Source organism: Mastigoproctus giganteus, chromosome 5 (genome assembly GCF_048544385.1).
Source record: "Mastigoproctus giganteus isolate SK-2022 chromosome 5, ASM4854438v1, whole genome shotgun sequence".
Lineage (NCBI taxonomy): Eukaryota > Metazoa > Arthropoda > Arachnida > Uropygi > Thelyphonidae > Mastigoproctus > Mastigoproctus giganteus.
This window is the reverse complement of record NC_143579.1, coordinates 58,026,771-58,048,967: the sequence shown is the minus strand read 5'-3', so window position 1 is coordinate 58,048,967 and position 22,197 is coordinate 58,026,771. Positions and strand designations below refer to the sequence as shown.

General features: G+C 39.6%; 1 protein-coding gene across 1 annotated transcript in view; it reads right to left on the bottom strand.

Annotated features, from left to right (window-relative positions):
• The window catches only part of AstC (Allatostatin C), a 45,865-nt gene extending 24,017 nt beyond the window's left edge, over nt 1–21,848 (bottom strand). The window contains exon 1 of the mRNA XM_090373220.1: nt 21,370–21,848. Within this exon, the coding sequence (XP_090229346.1) occupies nt 21,370–21,498 (129 nt within the window). The 5' untranslated portion in view covers nt 21,499–21,848. The remainder of the gene's footprint in view (nt 1–21,369) is intronic.
• Between the last annotated feature and the right edge of the window lie 349 nt (nt 21,849–22,197).

Sequence of the window (22,197 nt, the reverse complement as noted above, 5' to 3'; positions counted from 1 at the left end):
ATACAAGCAATATCGATATTTTCTCGTTGACATACAATTTTTATTTCATCCGCAACAGATCCAGAATGCTGCGCATTCAGTTGCGTTATTTTAAAACCTTTAAACGAACTTATATTGCGAGTGTACTGATTTAGTAATTCGGACTGTTGGTCATAGTTGCGAAAGGAATCAGCCGTACGCAGTTAAATTAGTTCCCGAAAATCATAGCGCCCATCTACCAGGCCATAAGGAAGGTAGACAAACGGCATACCCTCAACCGCCCACCCAGACGAAAGAAATGAAGACAGAAAAAAGGAAAGAAGGTACTCCATGACAAGGACTACAATGACCTCCATCAAGACTACAGGGATAAGGAGCTTCCATCGCATGGCTCACAAGCGGAATGCTCTTCCCCGAGCCTGAAGGAATCATGCTTGCCATCCAAGACCAGGTAATCAACACCAGTAATTACAGAAAATACATCGCCATGGACCCTGGAGCGACAAACGACACATGTAGCCGATACCACCTTGTCCTAGAAACAAACCAGCATATTACTGCGGAGATGCAGGGTAATAATTCAGACGCAGTAACTCATAGGCACGACCTGGTTGCCAAGATAATACAGCAGAATCTAGCAAAGTAATACCAGTTGATCAAAGTAAGTATACTCTATCAAAAGTACGAAACTCAGGCGGTACTAGGAGATCCCGACCCCACAAGTTGTACTGGGGCCGCGCTATAAGAATGGACAAGGTGGTCCCGCCTAACAAAACAGAAAATAACCCTCACTGACAAGGCGGAGAAGAATACCTACTTGATCGCTATAGGTGCTCAACACCAGCAACCTCCAGAAAATCTACAGTGAAAAGATTAGAAGGTATGCAGACCTTAGACTAGAAATCAAAGAGATGTAGCATATGGACAAGTAACGAATACCCCGATCACCGCTTTAACCATCGTCATAATGCCAATTGGTCGACATAAAACCTAACAGCAATAGGCATTCCAGAGAATACTTGCAAGGAACTCCAGAAATTAATACCTGTAGGACAGTCAGAGAATTTCTCGACCAATAATAATAAGCGAACATAACACACTACCCCACGCAGCTGGTACCTGCACCCGTCGCAAGAGGGAAACAACCAATAATAATAATAATAAATATATTAACATACTCCTTTGGGGTCATAGATTTGACTAACACCGAGCTAGAGGATATCATGCGAATGACCAGGATAATGATGACCAAGAGCCGCCAACACCACCCGAAGTCAGCAGTAGAGAGAGAGACTAACAATAGCTCGAAAAGAGGTAGGAAAAGGACTGATAGACCTAATAGAACAAAATAAAACAGCGATAGTCAAGAAGTATCGAAGGATTACTTCGAGAACAACACAGTACCATTCCACCAGATAGATAAGTAGTATACCCCACTCAACTTAAGCGAGGAGCTCCCTCCGGCTCAGACGGCAAGAAACGAAGCTAGAAAGATGGGAAAAGAACACACTCCATGGCAGACACTACAATGACCTCCATCAAGATCACATCGATAACATTGATTCCAATGCATAGCTCACAAGAAGGACGGTCTTTACCGAGACTGAGGGATTCATGCTGGCCATCCAAAACCAGGTAGTCAACATCAGAAAATACATTACAAAGGAGCCCGGAGTCAGATGACACATGTCGATGATGCCACATGGCCTCAGAAACGATCCAACACATCATCGCGGGGTGCAAGGTGATCACTCAGACTGAGTACACTCATCGACAAGACCAGGTAGCCAGGATAATACATCAGAAGCCAGCGAGCAAATACCATTGACCAGAGAAAGTGTACCATACTACAAGTACGAACCCAAGGCAATACTAGAGATCCCAACCCACAAGCTGTACTGGGACCGCGCCATAATAACGGATAAGACCATACCGCACAATAGACCGGACATAACCCTTGCGGACAAGATAGAAAAGGCTACCTACCTGATTGGCATAGCGGTGCCCAGCACTAGCAATGTCCAGAAAACCCATGAGGGAAAAATTTGGAAGTACACGAACCTGAGACATGAAGTCAAGGAGATGTGGCATATCCAGGAAGTGTCAACCATCCCGATCAACGTGTCAACCACCGGTATGGTACCAAAGACTCTACATAGCAGCCTAGCAGCAATAGGTCTCCCAGCGAACACCTACAAGGAACTTCAGAAAGTCGCAATTTTGAACTCCTGTAGGATAGTCACAGAGTTCCTCGACCAACAGTAACACCAGACACAACTTGATAGCAATACCCGTCACGAGGTAGAATCCCCAATCAGACAGAATTAATAATAATAATAATAATCAAGAGCCGCCAACTCCACCCGCAGTTAGCTGTGGAGAGACTGACAATTGTTCGGAAAGAAGGAGGAAGGGGCCTAATAGACCTCATTGAGCAACAGACAACAGCGATTGATAACCCGAAGGATTACTTCCAGAAACACACAGGCGCACTCTACTAGGCCATAAGGAAGATAGACAAGCGGTATGCCCCCACTCAACTTAAACGAGGAGCCCCCTCCCACCAGGACGGCACAAACGAAGCTAGAAAATTGGGCAGAGAAGACACTCCATGGCAGACACTACAATGACCTCCATTACGATCTCATAGATAAAATAGCTTCCAGTGCATGCTCACGAGCGGGACGCTCTTTCCCTATACTGAAAGATTCATGCTCGCCATCCATCCAACGCCAGGTAATCAACACCAGAAACTATAGAAAAGACATAGCAAAGGAGCCCGGAATGTCAGATGACACATGTCGATGATGCCACCTGGCCTCAGAAACGATCCAACATATCACCGCGGGATGCAAGGTGATCATCCAGACTGAGAACACTCGTAGACACGACCAGGTAGCCAGGAAAATACATCAGAAGCTAGTAAGGAAATACCAGTGATCAAAGAAGGTGTACCGTGCTACAAGTAGGAACTACAGGCAGTACTAGAGACTCGAACCCACAAGCTGTACTGAGACCGTGCCATAATATCGGATAAGACCATCCCTCACAACAGACTGGACATAACCCTGTGGACAAGATGGAAAAGACTACCCACCTGATTGACATTGCGGTGCGCAACACTGCAACTTCCAGAAACCCATGAGGAAAAAAATCAGGAAGTACACGAACCACAGGTATGGTGCCAAAGACTCTACATAGCAGCCCAGCAGCAATAGGTCTCCCAGTGAACACCTACAAGGAACTCCAGAAAGTCGCAATCCTGAACACCTGTAGGACAGTCGGAGAGTTCTTCGACCAACAGTAACACCAGACATAACAACAACCACCCTGTGTACTTGGTAGCAATACCTGTCATGAAGTGAAACCAGGAACTGCAAGAAATAGATCGCGAAGGACCCCGAAGTGACAGACAACACATGTCGACAATGCCACCTGGCTCCAGAAACAATCCGGTACATTACAGCGGGATACAGGGTGATCACCCAGTGGGAGTACACGCATTGATATGACCAAGTTGCGAGGATAACACATCAGAAGCTAGCGCAAAAATGCAAGTTTCTAGTCCTACTTGGGGTTCGTACTTGTAATAACAAGTACGAACCCCAAGTAGGACTAGAAACCTCTACTCACAAACTGTACTGCAGGGGTTCTTAACCTGGGATAAATGGCTGCCTCGGAGGTCCGTGGATAGATTTCATGGGGTCCGTGAACTTGGTTGGGAAAAAAATACAGTTTAAATATGTAATCCTATGTATTTTATTTTATGAATTTTAAAACATTATTCTGAGGAGTCCATAGGCTTCATCAGACTGCCAAGGGGTCCATAGCACAAAAAAAGGTTAAGAACCCCTGCTATACTGGAACCGCGCCATAATAACGGACAAGACGTTCCCGCACAACAGACCAGACATGACACTCATCGACAAGAAGGAAATAGCTTCCTACTTGATCGTCAAGCGGTGTCCAACACCAGCAACCTCCAGGAAACCTACGAAGAAGACGCACACCTAAGACAGGAAGTCAAAGAAATATGGGATAAACAAGTAACGATCATCCCGATCATCTGCCAAACACTATTAGGGTGCCAAAGAGCCTCCATAAGAACCTAGCAGCAATAGGCCCGCCCAAGAAAATACATCGAGAAAGTCGCCATCCTCAACACCTGTAGGATAATCAGAGAGCTCCTCGACCAACGGTAATAATAATAATAACAACAGGACACCGCATGAACTTGGTACCAGTACCCCTGAGGGGGGAAATCCCAAAGGGGAAAAGTCGCAATAATAATAATAATAATAATAATAATACTAAATTCACTTTGTTTGAATTTTTTTTATGAAAACCCCAGTCACAAGAGGTATTAGAACCTATAGTACTTAGTACCATGCATGGATTGAAAGTTGAGAAGATGACAGAGATACTTGTTGACATTAGGCTTGAAATTCTGTAGATTAAAATTTTCAGGAAAGACATATGAAAGAAGGTTATTCCAGAGAAGGGAAGTTGAATGAATAAATGAGGAAGAAGAAGAGTGGGTTATGTGATTTTGAAGCTGGACAGTAAAAGGATGTTGACCGGTTGCGGCATGTTTTTGGACTGCTTTGGAAGAGACAGCGGATATATAGGATTCAATTCAGAAGAACAGTGCCCATACAAGTATCTGCAGAAAGGCATGCAGCAGAAACAGAACGTCTATGAGGCAGACTGGAAAGACTCTGTTGGAGAGTCATTAATTCACCTAACTGTCATGTTTCGATGGAAGCTAGAAGTCTGAGAGAGGTTTTGGGGGGCAACCCCCCAGTTGTGGGAACAATATTCCATGGTAGAGTGGATTTGCGATTTGTACAGAGTGAACAGATGTTTGGAAGAAAGGTATCGCCGAAAGAGAAAGAGGAAATCCAGTTTTTTAGATGCAGAGGAAGCAATATTTTTAATTGCTTATGCCAAGAGAGATTAGAAGTCAGGGCAATCCTCAATAGAGATATATGATCTTGCCCAGAAATCGAAGTGTCATCGACGATAAGCATAGGAGCAGAAGAACGCTTTTTGCGAGATATTAAGAGAGGACTGAGTTTTAGAAGGATCGAAATCAACTAAGTTGTTTTTACCCCACTGGAGAATACCTGGAGATCAGCATTTAAGGAATTGGTAGTGGATGTTCAAAAAGTTGAAGCTGTTTGTGCAGCGCAAGGGTTCTTACGCTGGAAGGTGGAATGCAATGTGCGACCATCAGCAAAACTATGGATTGGATTTCGAGTCAATGGAAGAAGTCATTAATATAAACGAAGAAAAGAGTGGGAGAAAGAACTGAACCTTGGGGAACACCAGCATTAGGGGAAAAGTAAGAAGACAAAAAGCCAATTACCATCACCCTCAATGAGCGGTCAGAATGAAAACTGGATAACCAATTACAAAAAACAGTTGAAAAACCATAAGATCGAAGCTTATTTAGAAGACCTTTATGCCAAACACGATCAAAAGCCTTTGAAATATCAAGAGCAACTGCTTGAGTTTCACCAACCTTTTCCATTAAATTTGTTCATAGGTGGGTAACATAAACCAGAATATCACCAGTGGATCGATACCGGAATCCATACTGGCTATCATTGATCAGATGGAAATTTTCTATATAGTTTAAGAGTTGGCGGTTAATTGATTTCTCCATTACTTTAGGAGCAGAAGCAATTTCAATGAAACGATAATTTGAAAGGAAGGATTTGTCACCCTTTTCAGGAATTTGTTGGATATGAGCAAATTTCTAAGAGAAGGAAAAACACCTTTGGAATAAGAAAGTGAAAAAAAAAAAGCAACCAGAACAGGAGTAAGAAGCACAGGTTTTGAAAAATACCAGCAGTACGTGGAGCTTTCTTAGGCACAAAGAAAGTATCGAAATCTAGTTTGGACTGATTAATAACTGCTTTACAATGGTTGTGACCTTGGTGTAGGCAGAGAATGAACCTGTAGATTTGGATAAGAGCGTTTACGATATGCAATATTCTTCTCTTGAACGGCCTCTGCACATTTATTGGAAAGCCAAGATTTAAGGTGGAGTGTGGGATAAAGGATTCCATCCCTACAAGAATAATTTCACTGACACGATCTAAGCAAACGTTGACTTCAGAAGTTTTGAAACAGTAGTACGACCTAGAAAAGGAAGAAAATAAATCTCAGATTATCCCATTTTGCTTTCTTGTAATGTCAAACAACACGAGGCTGAGAATGGCATGAGATAAAGGCTCCATTGGAGAAGAGACCATCACCAATTGTGATCTGAGGTGCTTAGAGGACCACTCACCACGACCGTGTACTTAGAAGGGTTGCATCTGAGAAAAAGATCAAGCGCGTTGACTGCGTGGATAGGATTGTCCGGTATTCTGGTAGGTAAATGAACAATCTGTGTGAGGTTATTCATAATAGCAAAGGCCTCAGTATCTCGACCAGCTGGGTCCTTGTGACTAGAAACGGAAGCCACCTGGAGTTGTGAACATTAAAATCACCAAGGAAAATTACCTCACTCTTAGGAAAGTTGGACTGGAGAAAGTCAAGTTGCAAAGAGAGGAAGTCAAAGAGCTCCAAGTGATTAGTGGAGTTGGGAAAACGGTAGAGGCAACAGATAAATTTGACAGAATGTGGTAGAGAGATTTTAAGGTACAGAAGATCGAAAAGAGGAGATTACAAATTACCGATTCTCTGACAGGGAATATCAGAACGGACATATGTACAGGTACTACCTTTAAAACGAAAGAATCATACAGCGAATAATTCAGACAAATGAGATGAGCAGTGGTTGAATCAAGCGATAGTTGCGATTCTGTCAAGAATAGCAGTTTGAGTTTTAGTTTTAGACTGCAAGTGGAAATGGATATCATTCAGATTAGAACTGAGACCACGTATGTTTGTGAAATAGTAATACACTGGTGTGCAAAATTTAAGGACCAGTCAGGTGTCACCTGTAGCTTCTCATAAAAGTGGCTTGGATATGGGAAAAGCATACCAAAGGAACCTCGTGAGGTACAGAAATGATGAAGGAAATAACACCGACAAAACAACTGTAAGAAAACGGTTCAGAGGGACTTTATTCAAAAATGGCAACATGGCACTGGCTGCCATGATACAGATGCATCACTGGCAAACATTGAGCAAAGGGAAGAGGTGGTCCTCAGTAGGAGATATGGCCACCCCTAATGTCGATGTAGGCTTTGCACCACCTGTCCATACTTAGAACAATTTTGCTGATTAGTTCTTGCGGTAACATCGCCCATTCCTCTGTCAGCACCATCTTCAGCTGGTGAACATTTTCTGGTGGGTGTGGACGTACCGCTAGGCGTCTCCCCAGAGCATCCCATATGTGTTCGATGGGATTTAGATCGGTTGAACGGGTAGGCCAATCCATAAGAACAATGTCCTCACTTTCCAAAAGCATAGCAACAGCTGCAGTGCGATGTGGCGTGGCGTTATCATCCATAAACACGAACTCGGGGCCAATGGCACCTCGGAACAGACGCACATGGGGAAGGATTACCTCAGTACAACAGCATGCACCGGTAACAGTACCGCCTTGCAGTATCTGGAGTTGTGTACGTCCATCCAAGATAACTTCTCCCCCAGACGAGAACACCTCGACCGCCATATCGATTCCTTTCAGTGATGTTTGCGGGGTAATACCGTGTGCCAACCTCTCGCTAGATTAGCTGACGTCCAGAATCGCTCCTGAGACTGAATCTACTTTCATCAGTAAAGAGTATTTTAAATAAAGATTTTGTGGTTGTAACCTTTTGAAATGGCATTGATCCTTAAGTTTTGCACACCAGTGTAGTAATAGAGGCATGTGATACAAGAAAGCAAGTATATGAGCTTATGTAGCATCAACAAAAAAAAAAAAAAAAAAATTCACACAACCATTCCCTCTAAAAGTTTGTTCAGTTCCTCCTTGAATTTATTCAAGCTTTCAACTTCCACAACGACAGATGGAAGTTTGTTCCAGCAATTAACCACCCGCTGGCTAAAGGCAAATTTCCGCACATCTATTCTACATCTGTCTTTCCCCAATTTGAATTTATGCCCCCTTAGGTTCGTATTCTGAGCAAGAGGAAGAATTCCATCAGAATTCAGAGTGCTCAACCCATTCAAGGCCTTATATACCTCAATCAGATCACCGCGCAGGTACCTTGTCTCTAGCCGCTGCAATTTACCGAACTTAATCCTCTCTTGGTAAGAGGACCCCTTCGTTTCCCTCACCAATCTTGTTGACCTTCTCTGTACACGCTCAAGCAAATCTACATCCCTCATAAAATGAGGCCTCCAGACCTGTATGCAGTACTCAAGGCGTGGCCTGACCATTGCCTTATACAGAGGGACAATCACCTCCTTTTCCCTGCTAGCAAAATTCCTGTATCATTGACAAAACCCCATGACCTGATCTGGCAGCCTGTCTACACTGCTCAGAAAACTTCATATCTGACTTCACAATTACTCCCAGGTCTTTTTCATTTTCTACCACCCTAAATGAACGAGGAAGTGTTGGGAGGTTTAGCTCTTTTCGAAGATAAGTTTGTTCTATTAATTGGATAATTCATGGTGTATTCAATAGTAAGAAAAGGTGGAGGGGACATTCTGTATGAAGTAATGAACTTGTTGGATATAGTGTAGAAATCATAAGAATATACCCAGCTCGTTGACACAAAGTAACCTCGACAATGCGCCCGGACTCACTACTCGGACACTACTCGGACTCATTCCAGTCACTATCTGGCAGAATAGAGGCAGCGAGATTATACTAGCTGATTCAAAAGCCTCCTAGAGAGTTACTAATAGGTTCGGTCCAGTGGAATATCTGGCGGCCGGCCTGCGAACGCTGTACCCTCAAAATGTAAGGAAGATTGGATCTTCCCACGATCCATTATAACCTCAAAAGATATAAATCATGCTATATGATGGAAGAGATGTATGGAGTTTACCGGACCTTTGCTCTGGAGACTAAATATGGGTTCCACCACTACAAGCCTCTAATAAACAAAGTGGTGGTAGTGCTCCGGTTGATGAGAGTCATCTACCACCTAGTATTGCATGCTAACACAGAGGGGCGGCATTCCTCTGTGTGGTGCCCACCCACAAGGAGGAACCTCTGTTTACGTCGTTTTGCACCTGGGTCACCTACAGTTTGCTAGGTGCTGTATTTCAAGGCTTGCACACGGGGGTTATACCCAGGGTTGCTAATAACAGTCTCAACATCATGAAGGTGCAAGCAGAGGATTTGGCTGGCATAGACCTACCTGACTTCGTCGTAATTAGGTCCACATGACTTGAACGCCACCCGAATATCAGTTCCATCAGCGTTTTAGATTCCCAGATTGCAAGTCCAGCTTGGCATAACTGAGAGAATGTCTGAGACAGACTTTCTGTGAAGAAACAGTGAAAGTTTCTTCACAGAAAATTTCAGAGAATTTTGCCCTCATACTCCTTTGGACAAAGGATTATTAGGGATCCTCATTACAGAGGATGTAGCGAATAATTCCACCTTTTTATTTCTTTCAAATCAGTGTTGACCATCACATCTCATAGGGGCGTTTTTGTGATTTTACGAAGAAAATGCTGCGCCTGCATAGAGGGTACACCACTGTTGACCAATAGTGGTATGTCTCAATTATATTGACCAATGTCTGCATGCCTGTTATTTCTCTTGACTAAAAGGTGTTGAGTGGCGTGGAGTCAGTCAATTTTATGGTTTCAACAAAGAAATTGTAAACATGATTTTTTGAAGAACGATACGTTATGGATACAATTTAAAATTTGGAGTCTCCGGGTGCTGATTGGCAATCTCTTCAGCCTTTTGGAAAGATTGTTCAAAGATCACGGGTTTTACATGTCCTTTTGACTGTTATATGATTAAACAACTTATTGGCGGACAATTTAAGATTTGGAGTTTCCGGGAGAAAAATCTTACATCATTGAGACTGACTAATCACAGTCTTTCTACTACTTGGCAGCTGTCTTCCTACGAATCATTCTATTATCAACTTACTGTTGTAAGAGCAATTAATCACCTGAACGTGGCATATTCCTTAATTACTATGCATATTTTGAACAGCATCAAATTTAATATAACTTTTTCTAAACAGCTCCATCCCAGGGGACCCAAGTTCGTGTTAATTAGCCAAGTAGTCTTCTCTGACAATAAACTCCAGCAGATTGAAGATGGTCCAAACTGTTAGAACGTTTCATTAAGTTTTCGACCCTAGTATTAACAGATTAATCGCAGCACTCACTTCTTTTAAAACTCCAAATACATTTGAATCATTTCAGAACGTAATAATGTTCTGAAATTACTCAAATCCCTTGAGTTGGGTTATTATTCTGTATTTGTTCGTCTCTTTGTTTGTATGTACATTCATTTAGATACGTTTTAAGCAAAATTCTGATATCAAAGAACATTTTTTGTGGTAAAAATCCTTGTATCATGTTCACTAGAAATTTACATACTAGCATGTGACACATTTACATACTTCAAGTGGTTTCCAAGCGAAAAAACATTAATCTTTTAGTTCCATAAACTAAAAATACTCTTTTTTTTTTCTCGGAAAGTTCTCTGAAGTTTCCACTTAAGGCTATTAACGTAAAGTGTAATTCGATGTTGCTTGGGGGAACAATAAAGAACGTTCAGCCACGCACAGAAGGGAAAACGAAAGTACCATTTTAAATCAATAACGTATGGTAAGCTAGCAAACGCAATGCAAAATATTGTCTATAAACACCGACGCTAAATGTACTTCGAGTGAATTAATGAAACATAAATATCCTAGGGTCGAAGTGTTCTTTTAGTGGAACAACTGGAGGAATGTGTTAACTACAGATGGTATAAAATTTGCAAGCTAAAATGTTCAATAAACATAAAAGCTTTCATCTCAATCCATTTACCTATATGCTTCACTGGACAAAAAACTATAAACCTTTGTTCACTATCTAGTAGGGTCACCTTTTGCCCAAATTACAGTCTGTACATGTCTGGCATGGATTCCACTAGGCGCCTGACAGATTCTAGCTCCACAATTAACCATTCTTCTATTAAGATATTTTTGTAACCTGCTATATTGTGGTCGGTAGAGAACTGCGAAGCCGAAATGTCCTTTCCAAGTATTCTCAATCGGATTCAAATTCTCATTCTCAATCGGATTCAAATCTCGAGAATTAAGCGGCCAGAGTAGATGCTGGAAATCTTAGGAATGTTCCTCGAATCATTCAGATACAATTTTTGCACGATGGATGGGTATTGTTGTCTTGAAAGAATCCATCGAAATTGATGTAAATATGAAGAACTGCAGGGTGAAGTTGGTCCAATACGACAGAAGGATATTCATTAAAGGTACCACGACCTTCTAACAGTGATATCAACTCCAGCAGTTTGAGTGGTGAATACGAGACATTTTGGATGCATGGCTTCATTAAGTTCACGCTACACTTGCACCTTACGCAAAAAAAGTGTAAATTTACACTCCTTGGACCACGCGATTTTTTTCCACTGTTCCACAGTCCAGTCTTGGTGTTGATGGCGTTACTCCAGCCACATATTTCAATTTTTAATAGAAAGAAGTGGCTTTTGTGTAGGCACTCGACTACTAAATCCTAGAATCTTCAACTCCTGCCGCATAGTTCTGTTGGAATTGGATCTGCCTTTGCCCAAATTGAATTTTTCAGTCATTTTCTGCACGCTGGACTTTCTATTCTGATGCAAATTTCTCTTTGAATTAGTGGGGTCTTGTTCTCGGAGTACCAACGTTCTGCAACATTTCTTCCTTTTAGAGCTCCATGCTCCTTTCATTTTCCTCTTGACGCCAATTGAAAAAAGGTCTCTAACTTTTTGGCCAGTGAGCGTAAATATGTATTACAACCTGATATAAAGAAAGAAATCATTGACTGACTTCATCTGATCTGTACGCGTATTTTAGCCAGATATTGCACTGTTACAAGAGAGAGAAGATACTCATAATTGTAATGCTATTTAAAGGGGAAATAAAACTACGCTATTTCGGAAAGAGAGAACAGTATATTAATTTTTTAAATGAAATAGAAGAGATACACGAAGTCGAATAAATGCAGATAAACAACGTGTTGATTAACTTTCACTGTAACCAGCTACTCTGGCGAGGGATGACGAAATAAGTGTGGGTTTAGGTGAGATTGGTTCGTGTTGTTATTTCCGGTGGGGACTGATCCTGGTTGGGTATAGATTTCCAAAGCGCCTCCGGGTGTTAGACAAGGTGATCTTCGACTGTTAGACAAGGTGAATCGTATACAATTTCTGAATAAGATGAATCGGATACAATTTCGGATCATTTTGGAAGGTTTCATTGACCAAAGAGTTCAATTTAGAGTTAGTAATGATCCGTGCACTTATCAGTTTACGCTACGTAATTGTGCAATGAAGAAACCAAGGGCAGACAACAGTGTGGATTACAGGAATCATGTTTGGAGTATGGCATTATTACGCGCATTAACTAAAAGATTTTCATTTTGAAACACAAGTTTTTTATCTTTTATTTAAATGTAAAATCGAACCGTGCTCTGTATTTATCGAGGATTCCTTCACAAAGAGTTGCCTGTTTCATTATACCTCGAATAATACTTTTCCTTTGTAGAAAAGAGTGTTGTTCTTAATGGGCACCACCGCCCAAAGGCCATTTCAGGTCTTCGGTTGGTTTACTGTGTTTAGAAATGACGCTATTTCATTAACTTATATGACAGTAAACTCTCCTGCAATCCAGTGGAAAACCTCTTCCCCCCCCGTAATTTAAATTTATGGCCCCTAGTTCTGGAATTATTTATAACAATGAAAAGTTCTCCTGCACTCATTTTACCACCTTCTCTTAGAGCCTTATAAATCTCAGCTCCCCTCTAAAGTGCCTGGGTGCCAAATTCCTGACATAACCGAAGCCCTTCCTCATACAGACGCCCTTTTACAGATTTCATCAACCTGGATCCACTTTCAGAAACCCGATGTCCTTTTTTAGATGCATTCTCCGTGCTTGGACACAATCTTCCACTGCGGTCTAACAATTGTGCTATTGCAAATCGTGCTATCTATTCTTAATGGTAACAGAAGCCTTAATACTCAACGCTTGTGTGAATGTTCTTTTAAAGATATTTTATAATTCTAATGTGTTCATCCTCCCTGTACTACCTGCCCAGTCTGGTTAATAGATAATAGAGGCCATGTATTATCTTACACTATCATCATAGTCCTCTTTCTTGAAATTAAAACTCATGTTTTTTCTTTTAACTTCTTTTTTGATCTTCCAGCATAGTGATAACCACTTGCAAATGGTTACTGCATTCTCAGCCTTATGATGACACCTTGGTTCTTGGTTGAAGATCAGGTCTACAATATTCTTCTCAGTAATTTTTCTAATAATCTGACACTCATCTGGTTTATTTAAAAAATTTATTCCCCAAGGTGAGTTTCCTTTCCACTTTCTCCAATCAATAAGGAGCAAATTGAAATCAGAAATACGATATCCATCCTTGCTTACCAATCTCATCTATGTGTAAAGGATATCACACTCGTCACAATCTTCTGTAGAATACCCCCACTCTCATTTTACCTTTGTTTCCAGCTACCTCATATGAAGCAGATTCTATAATGGAATGCGTAAATTCTTAATTCGGGAAAGACTTTATGACGCTCAGGCTGATTTTCATAAGAAACATAATCCCATCCACCATCCTATCTCTAAATACATTGTACATACCACAGCGAAACTTATCATCTCCAGTTTCTAGGTGATCACGTTATATCGGAGAAAGAGAGAATGAAGATCGTATACAGAGAGAGAGAGAGAGAGAATGAAGATCGTATACAGAGAGAGAGAGAGAGAGAGAGAGAGAGAGAGAGAGAGAGAGAGAGAGAGAGAGAGAATGAAGATCAGATGCAGAGAACGAGAATGAAGATCAAATACAGAGAGGGAATATGATATTGAGATACAGAGAGAGGTAAAGAGAGAGAGAGAATAAAGTTCAAATACAGAGAAAGAGAATGAAGATCAGATACAGAGAAAGAGAATGAAGATCAGATACAGAGAGAGAGAGAGAGAGAGAGAGAGATTGAGAGAGAGAAGAATGAAAATTAGATGCAGAGAGAGAGAGAAGAATGAAAATTAGATACAGAGAGAGAGAGAGAGAGAGAGAGAGAGAGAGAGAGAGAGAGAGAGAGAGAGAGAGAGAGAGAGAGGAGAATGAAAATTAGATACAGAGAGAAAGAGAATGAAGATCAGATACAGAGAAAGAGAATGAAGATCAGATTCAGAACAGGGAATATGAGAGAGAGAATAAAGTTCAAATATAGAGAAAGAGAATGAAGATTAGATACAGAGAAAGAGAAAGAAGATCTGAGAGGGAATATGAGAATGAGATACAGCGCTTGAGAGAGAGAGAGAGAGAGAGAGAGAGAGAGAGAGAGAGAGAGAGAGAGAGAGAGAGAGAGAGAGAGAGAGAAAGAGAATGAAGATCAGATACAGAGATTGAATATGATATTGAGATACAGAGAGAGTAAAGAGAGAATGAAGATAAGATACAGACAGTGAATATGAGAATGAGATACAAAGAGAGAGAGAGAGAATGAAGGCGAGATACAGAGAAAGAGAATGAAAATTAGATACAGAGAGAAAGAAAATGAAGATCAGAGAAAGAGAATGAAGATCAGATCCAGAACAGGGAATATGAGAGAGAGAATAAAGTTCAAATATAGAGAAAGAGAATGAAGATTAGATACAGAGAAAGAGAAGGAAGATCAGAGAGGGAATATGAGAATGAGATACAGAGACTGAGAGAGAGAGAGAGAGAGAGAGAGAAAAGAGAATGAAGGCGAGATACAGAGAAAGAGAATGAAGATCAGATACAGAGAGGGGAGGGAATATGATAATGAGATACAGAGAAAGAGAGGGAAAGAGAGAATGAAGATAAGATACAGACAGGGAATATGAGAATGAGAGAGAGAGAGATAGAGAGAGAGAGATGAAACGAGATGAAACTATACAGTGCGACTATAAACAAACGAAATAGTTGGATTAGTTGTAAACCTTGATTTTGAACAATTCAGTGAAAGCGACTCGTTTAATCTAGTTCACCTCTCATTCAACATTACCTGTTTCTCAAATTCCAAAATTACTAGGAGCGTTATAACAAACTGGTGTTTGGGAAGCACCGAATTAAATATTGAAAAAAATCTCAGTTAAACAAAATAGTAATTAGTGAAAGTAGCGCTTAGCTGTAGGGAAATCGGATTAGCATATTTCCAATCTTTGTGCCTTGTGTTTAGTTACAATTGGCGCACTGTATCGAGCACTTGATACGAAAAGTCAACAGCTGCAAAGTTGCGTCGAACAGCAAGAGCTTTAATATCCCTGTTCTCTAGAAATGCTGACAGTCCAACTGCACCACGATGTGTAAACATTATCGCTCGCGTGCAAGTAACAGCCCCTTTTCCTTAGGCTATCCCCGGCTAACTTAAGCCGCAGGAATAACTCCAGTCGTTTGTAGGTTTCGGAGTCGGCCCAGATGAATTGATGAGCACCCATAAAAGTAGAAATTTGACAATGTCACAATCTTCGTTGTTCACTTCCTTCTGTTTACCACATCGATATCTCTGAGACTTATCACGCTTCAGGATTATTTACTAATGCACCAAGAATAATCGAAATCTCCGAAGTGTCTGGAACATGGAAATTGAAACTATTTGGACCGGAAAGTCCACGATTATTTGGATGAGAGCTCTTCAGATTACAAGGATCAGCTGACCTCTCCTCTCTAAGATCACCAATTGTTGTTGTATGCAAATTCAAGTTACTTTACGTCGTATTCTATTGGAAGAATGCAATAGAATATTCCAGGATGAAGTGTGGGTTCGAGTCCCTCCGGGAGTGAGTAACTGCTCGATTTATAAGATAATCTCTCTGAAAAATGACTCTCGGAAGGTCCTTGTTCAATTTTCAGTTAGTAATGATAATCTCAGGTAATAAAATCCAGACGTTTTTCAAATATTTCATTTACCATCATGTATCCTATGTACTCATAAACCTAATCTTGATCTAGAATTCAAAATCTCAGATGATTATCACTCTTAATCTGTTTTCTCTGTTTGTTGCTGAACAGTCAATCTAAAAATTGATGAACTCATGCATAAAAAATGATTCTATGGGCAGTTCCATATCTAAATTGTAAATTCGTTTTAAACTTTTTGAGTTCGATCAGCACACTGTCAGCAGAGTTAACAGACAATCCATTCATTTGAAATTCAGTCGCTGACAGGATTTCAACAAGACTGTTGTTGCATCTTCCATCCCGCTTATGAAAGCGATGCTATCTACCATCCAACTGATTGGATAGCCGACAATCACCGTTGCTGGAATAAGAAAACAGCTTATCTGTCTCTGAGGATCATCTATAGCTTCGGTTCGGTTTCTCATGAATTTGAAAGCAGTTTTCAGTTCAGAATAACAACAGAAAATGTCAGTTTGACTCCCAATCCAATCTAGTAATCAACTCTTTTCCACCATACACATAATACAAATTTCAAAGGCATAAAAAATTTCAAGTCTAAGTTTGCAGATGACACGAAGGTTGGCAGGGTGGTTAATGACAAAAATCAGGATATTCCAGCGCAATAAAATCTAAAAAAAATAGGCAGATGGGCTGAGAAGCGGCACTTGAAGTTTAACATCGACAAATGTACTGCCCTTGAGTAGCGGTAATCCCAGATTAAAGTACCAGCTGTGTGGTACCACACTCAGGGAGATGGAAAAAGCCATGAGGAGAATTGTTCGGTCAGATATGAAGTTCTCTGAGCAGTGCAAGCAGGCGGCTAAGACAAATCGTGAGGTTTTGTCGATGATATACAGGAAATTTGCCAACAGAGATGGAGATGATTATCCCATTGTATAGACAATGGTTAGGCCACTTCTTGAGTACTAGATGCAGGTCTGGACGCCTCATTTTCAGAAAGATGTGGGATGATGGAATGGGTTCAGAGAAAAGTAATGAGATTAGTTAGGGACACAAAAAGATACTCTTATTATAAAATAATCCTGCAAATTGCAGCAAAGGGAGTCAATGATTCCCATCATTAACAGGAGTCAATAATGGATTAGAATTCAGACCTTTTTAGGTATGGGAAGAAAGTGATTTTTAACCATTATTCTACCCACGAGGACCTCAATAAATGCTATATCCCGGTTTGGTGCTAATTTAAGTATTAACCATTTTCTAAAACAATTTTCTGGTGGTTTAAATTCCTCTAATTGTTTTACTTAATTATCGAAAACAACAAAACAGATATAAAAATCTAAATTATTTAAAATAAAAATTTTAAAAAGAAACAACTAATTTTTATGAGACATTATACCATACATTCACCTTTTTAATAATTATCTTATTGCACGTGTGATTATCGTTAAAGTTATTCATAAAGCTGTACTTGATGAAAGGTATAAAGAGTTTCCCCAACGTTGTACCTTTCTCTAAGTTTCGAAATTTAAACTGAACACGACTTTGTAGTGACATATGAGACTGGAAACTTGCAACTTTATTTTACTCGTTAGATTTATGAATAATTGATCATATTTGATTTTTATCTTTCTTCTTTGTTATAAAATAAAAAAAACACACACTCCTGGAACCTAAGACGATGAATCAATACAGTACGTTTCATCGTTAACGGTTCTGTATGCATTTAGGATTATTTTAATGAGACAAATTAATTAATACCGGGCTGTTTACCGAATATTAAATCTGCTACCAAACTCCGACGTGCTGCTCGGAGCTTGTTTTATTACTCAATTGAGATTCGCGTTAAGATCAGGATGAACATCAGCTTAAATAAAAAGATTTATGATCCGTGGATTTTTTAAAAGAATCAAAAACCCAGAAAAATAACGATGCACACCGATTGTAGTTTATTATTGAAACTAATATAAACGGCAGATGTTCCTTAAAAATTTAAGATGCTAAATCTAGGAGTTGGAGGAGGAGGAGGAGGATCTTCTCCTTGAAGAAGTTGTCAACAGCTCTTTTTAAATGAGAACTCGTGAAGTGAGATTTCCAAAAGAGGCGATTGTTATCTCATATGTCTGATGGGTAAGGATTTTCTTAAAAGCCAATCTTTCAAATGTCTCTCAAAGATAATATGCGCACCATTCGGCTATTGAAGGGGGATTTAATTCCTAGCAGGACTTCCATCTTTGCCCGTGGAGAAATTAAAGGCAGCTGAGCTTTCTGGGTAACGTTGTTCTGCACAGTGTGTGTCAACCAATTCTTCCTGATATTATATTGATCTCAAGGAAGCTTAGTCATTGGTGCACGATATTCATTCCTCCCCCATCTCTGTCAATTGATTCGCTTAAACAATTGCCGTTGGCATTTTCTTTTTCTCCCCTGAGGATTATGAAACAATGGTTTGTCAGGTATTGTCTTTGTGGATGAAGCGATTCGTTGGACATACATTTCTCGTATCTCTCCCAAAGAGGGGGATGTTTAGGAGAGATACATTTCTCGTATCTCTCCTAAACATCCCCTTCTTTTGTTTTATAAACTCTTTCGAGAGATATTTACAATTGTTTTCGCAAATAACCTACCGATACAAGCGAAGATGATTTTTTCAAACTTATCGACCCCGAATTTAATCCAAATATCCTATAAAACTGATCCTAGTATTTTTATACTAAGCCCATAATAATAATAAAACTGTCATGACAGAAATAAAATACTTTTTCCAGCTATGCGATCAGGAATAATCATAGAACTTTGTCAGGTATTTAAATATTTTTTTTCTCAAAATGAAACCGTTTATTTTTAAAGTTTAAATTACACGTTGAATAGTTTATCTATCTTTATATAAATAGTTAAAATTGAGAGCGCTTCACTTGCGTAAAGTTTAGAATATATTTATTACTAATAGAAACTAAAAATCATACGTTTCGTGGATGTTTTCTCCTTTGCTTCTTCAGTGATTGTAATCCTGATATCGTTGACGTTCTCTGACTACATATGTGGAGACTAATCTGTGTTGTTCGAACAGCAGATATTATCGAAGTTATCGATCGATAACTTCGATTATCATGCTCCAATTGGGATACAAGTGTTTCTCCAGTACTCCGGTTGCTTAGGCTAAATTTGAGATTCTAATTTTAAAGATTAGTTACGTTATCTTTAATGTAAACTACAAAGCAACCCCAAAACATAAAGAAGACGCTTACATTGTGTATTAATGACTATTTCTTGCCTCAATAAAGCTTGCATCCTCTTACAGCAGTCGACTGTCAGATGGACCAAGTGCGCCGTTAGTATTTATAGCCGAAGAAATGGTACAGCTCGCAACCGAATAACCGTACACGACTTGAACAATAATAAAAGACTTGGACGCTATCCCAGAAGGAATTTACGACACTTCCATTATTCCCTGAGATCCATAAGATATTTTCATTCCCAAAAGCGCCATTCCGCATCAGACATTCAGTGAGTTTTAGAGCGGTACTCAAGAGCCATAACTCTAAAAACAACTAGTGGTTTGAGTTCTGTTTTCTTAAAGAACACGATGAAGATTTCTGTCTCCAGGACTATTTTGTAGTGAGCATCGTCTCCTTTAAAAGCTATTTTACATTCCTGAGCTTCTTATTAATTTCAAGCGTCGGTTCTCTTTTCCCATATGCTGATCGTTCTAATTAAAAACCGAATTCTTGATTAAACCATTCATCTTGCGCTTCTCCAACCTTCTTCAGGATTTATTAATCTTCTATATTGCATTTAAAATGAATTCTTCCATGCGTTTATGTCCTTAATATTGAATTCTAAATAATTTAGCATTAAATGATTGGTTATAATTGTTTTATTTATGAATGATTTATTCTGTGATGGGTTGCGCCAATTAGAAATGTTATTGTCTCTTATGATTTGTTATGGATGCAGATTCGGCTATTTTTTATGTTATTAAATACGCTACATACACTTCGAGATCGAAATCTCGATTTACTATGACGTTAAGGAGTTCCCGGAAGAAAATCTTGCTACTACAGCCCGAAATGTTTACAATACTGCACGTTTTATTTGTAGCAAATATCTATAGAGGATTTTCACACCAGACAAGTTATTTCCAGTTGATGGTAAAAGGCATTTAAATTCCTAAAATCACCGAGAAATTAAAGAAGAAGTCCAACAAGACTCATTTTAACCTCTCGTCAAATACGGTAACCCAAATGTCTCAAGAAAACTGGTTTCACCATCGAGGACATTCCTAATTTAAAATATCGCTTTGAGCTGAAATACAAGGAAGAGAATTTTAATTATTACTCTTAATCAATGCGCTTATATTTCTAATTACCGAATTAACCTTCTAGAGAATTCCTTTTTGGCAATAAAGTGGTTGATAAAATTTCGCTCGCGTGTAAAATTACTAAGGGAAAGATAATAAATGGTGATTTTTCATCCAAGAATTGCTAAACGTCTTAAATAAGTGAATAGGTGACTGCTAGTACGCGTTAATCCAAGGATTTGCGAATTTTATTTGAGTATCTTATAGCCAATAAAAGTAATCCCACTTTGATGAGAATGACAACGTAATTCACGAGGATACCTCATTCCAATTTTGATTTAAAGTTGTATAAAAATTTCCAAGCAATAAACCACAGCGTACTTTGCATTCTATAGCGCTTAAATTTTTGAAACTAAGTATAAATCCGCTGCCATAATTTCATATTAAGCCACGTTATTGTAGTTTAATAATTAGCGATAATTTTTCTGGTAGATTCAAAGCAACTTGGAATAACTTTCCAAGAACGTTGTAACTTTGAAGACATAGGAAAAGACTGGTTGAAATACCGTACTTAAAAGATCTTTAAAATGAATCGATAAATTTGTTTAAATTTTGAAAATGGCTAGGTGTTTAGTTTTAATTTTAAACATTAGCTACTCCAAGTATGACTGAGTACTTTAGGCAGAGTTCTAATTCAAAGAACTGAGAGGAATTGAAACTGTGGACATCTGAAACGCTTTAAAAATATAAAATCCTAGTCAGACTATTTTTTAAGTTATAGATTTGGTATTTACTTTTCCAGATACAATGATCTATAGACTACAATTAAAAGACATTAAATATTACTATTTACCATCATCTAGTTAAATAAAGATCAACGGTTAAAGAAGTTTGCTTTTCTTAGATATGATTCAGAATACTTGAGAATAGTCTGTTTTTTTTTAAACTTTTAACGAGTTTCTGCAAATTCTTTAACACGAAACCACACCATCGATAAATGAAAATCCAACGTGAATAAAATCAAAGTTTAAAATACAAGAGGTTTTTAAATTTACATTTTCTTTAAGCATTTTATTAAGAAGTCCAACAATGCTCACCTGACGACTCCAAGTAGGTGTATTTTCTTCTTCCCGGAAGTCCCATTTTCTCAGAAATGCTTCGGCTCCATCTACAGACCATGCTGCTATGGCCGAAAGCACGAGGAGACAAGCGGTGCTCTGCATCATATGCTACTAGAGGGGGCAGGGATGGGCGAAAAGAAGGATGTCAGCGATGGATTGTCCGGAGTGAGAAGAGACAAGCCTACTTCTCGTCAGCGTCTTCAAGAGAAGCGGGCAGTCGAATAGGCAGGGGGGTAATATATGTGTGTATGTGTGTGTGTGTGTACACGCTACTTATTGGTGGATGGCGGTGGAGCTAGCGAAACGCAACAGGCTTTTTGGCGCGAACACTGGGGCACCACTAGCACTCTTGGCTGCTTTTATATCAGTTCTTAGTGGGGGGTGCACAAAAGATTGTGACGTCACAAGTGTCGGACGTAGGAAGTTGTCTGCAGGTCTCTTTAACCGAAAATTATGCTACTGCGACTCCGGTATGTGCGTGCGAACTGGAAAACAGTTCCATGTAGGTGACTTCGGCACATGTTAAGGGTTGCTGTGGGAAACGAACAAGCGCGCGCTTTGAATAATCCGCTAGCCAATAGCTGATCACTACAGTCACAGATGGAGAGTCAAGCGGAACAGGTGTTTTCGTGTTGTTTTTTTTTTTATTCGTAGTTTGATGAAACATCCTCAACATGAAGGCGTAATATCTATGCCGGTAGAGGCTCGAAATAGTAACCAAGAAATATAATTCATAAATAGAACAGAAAAAAGAAATGTTATCTCCTTTTTTTTTGGAGACAACCTACGACTGAGTGTGATACA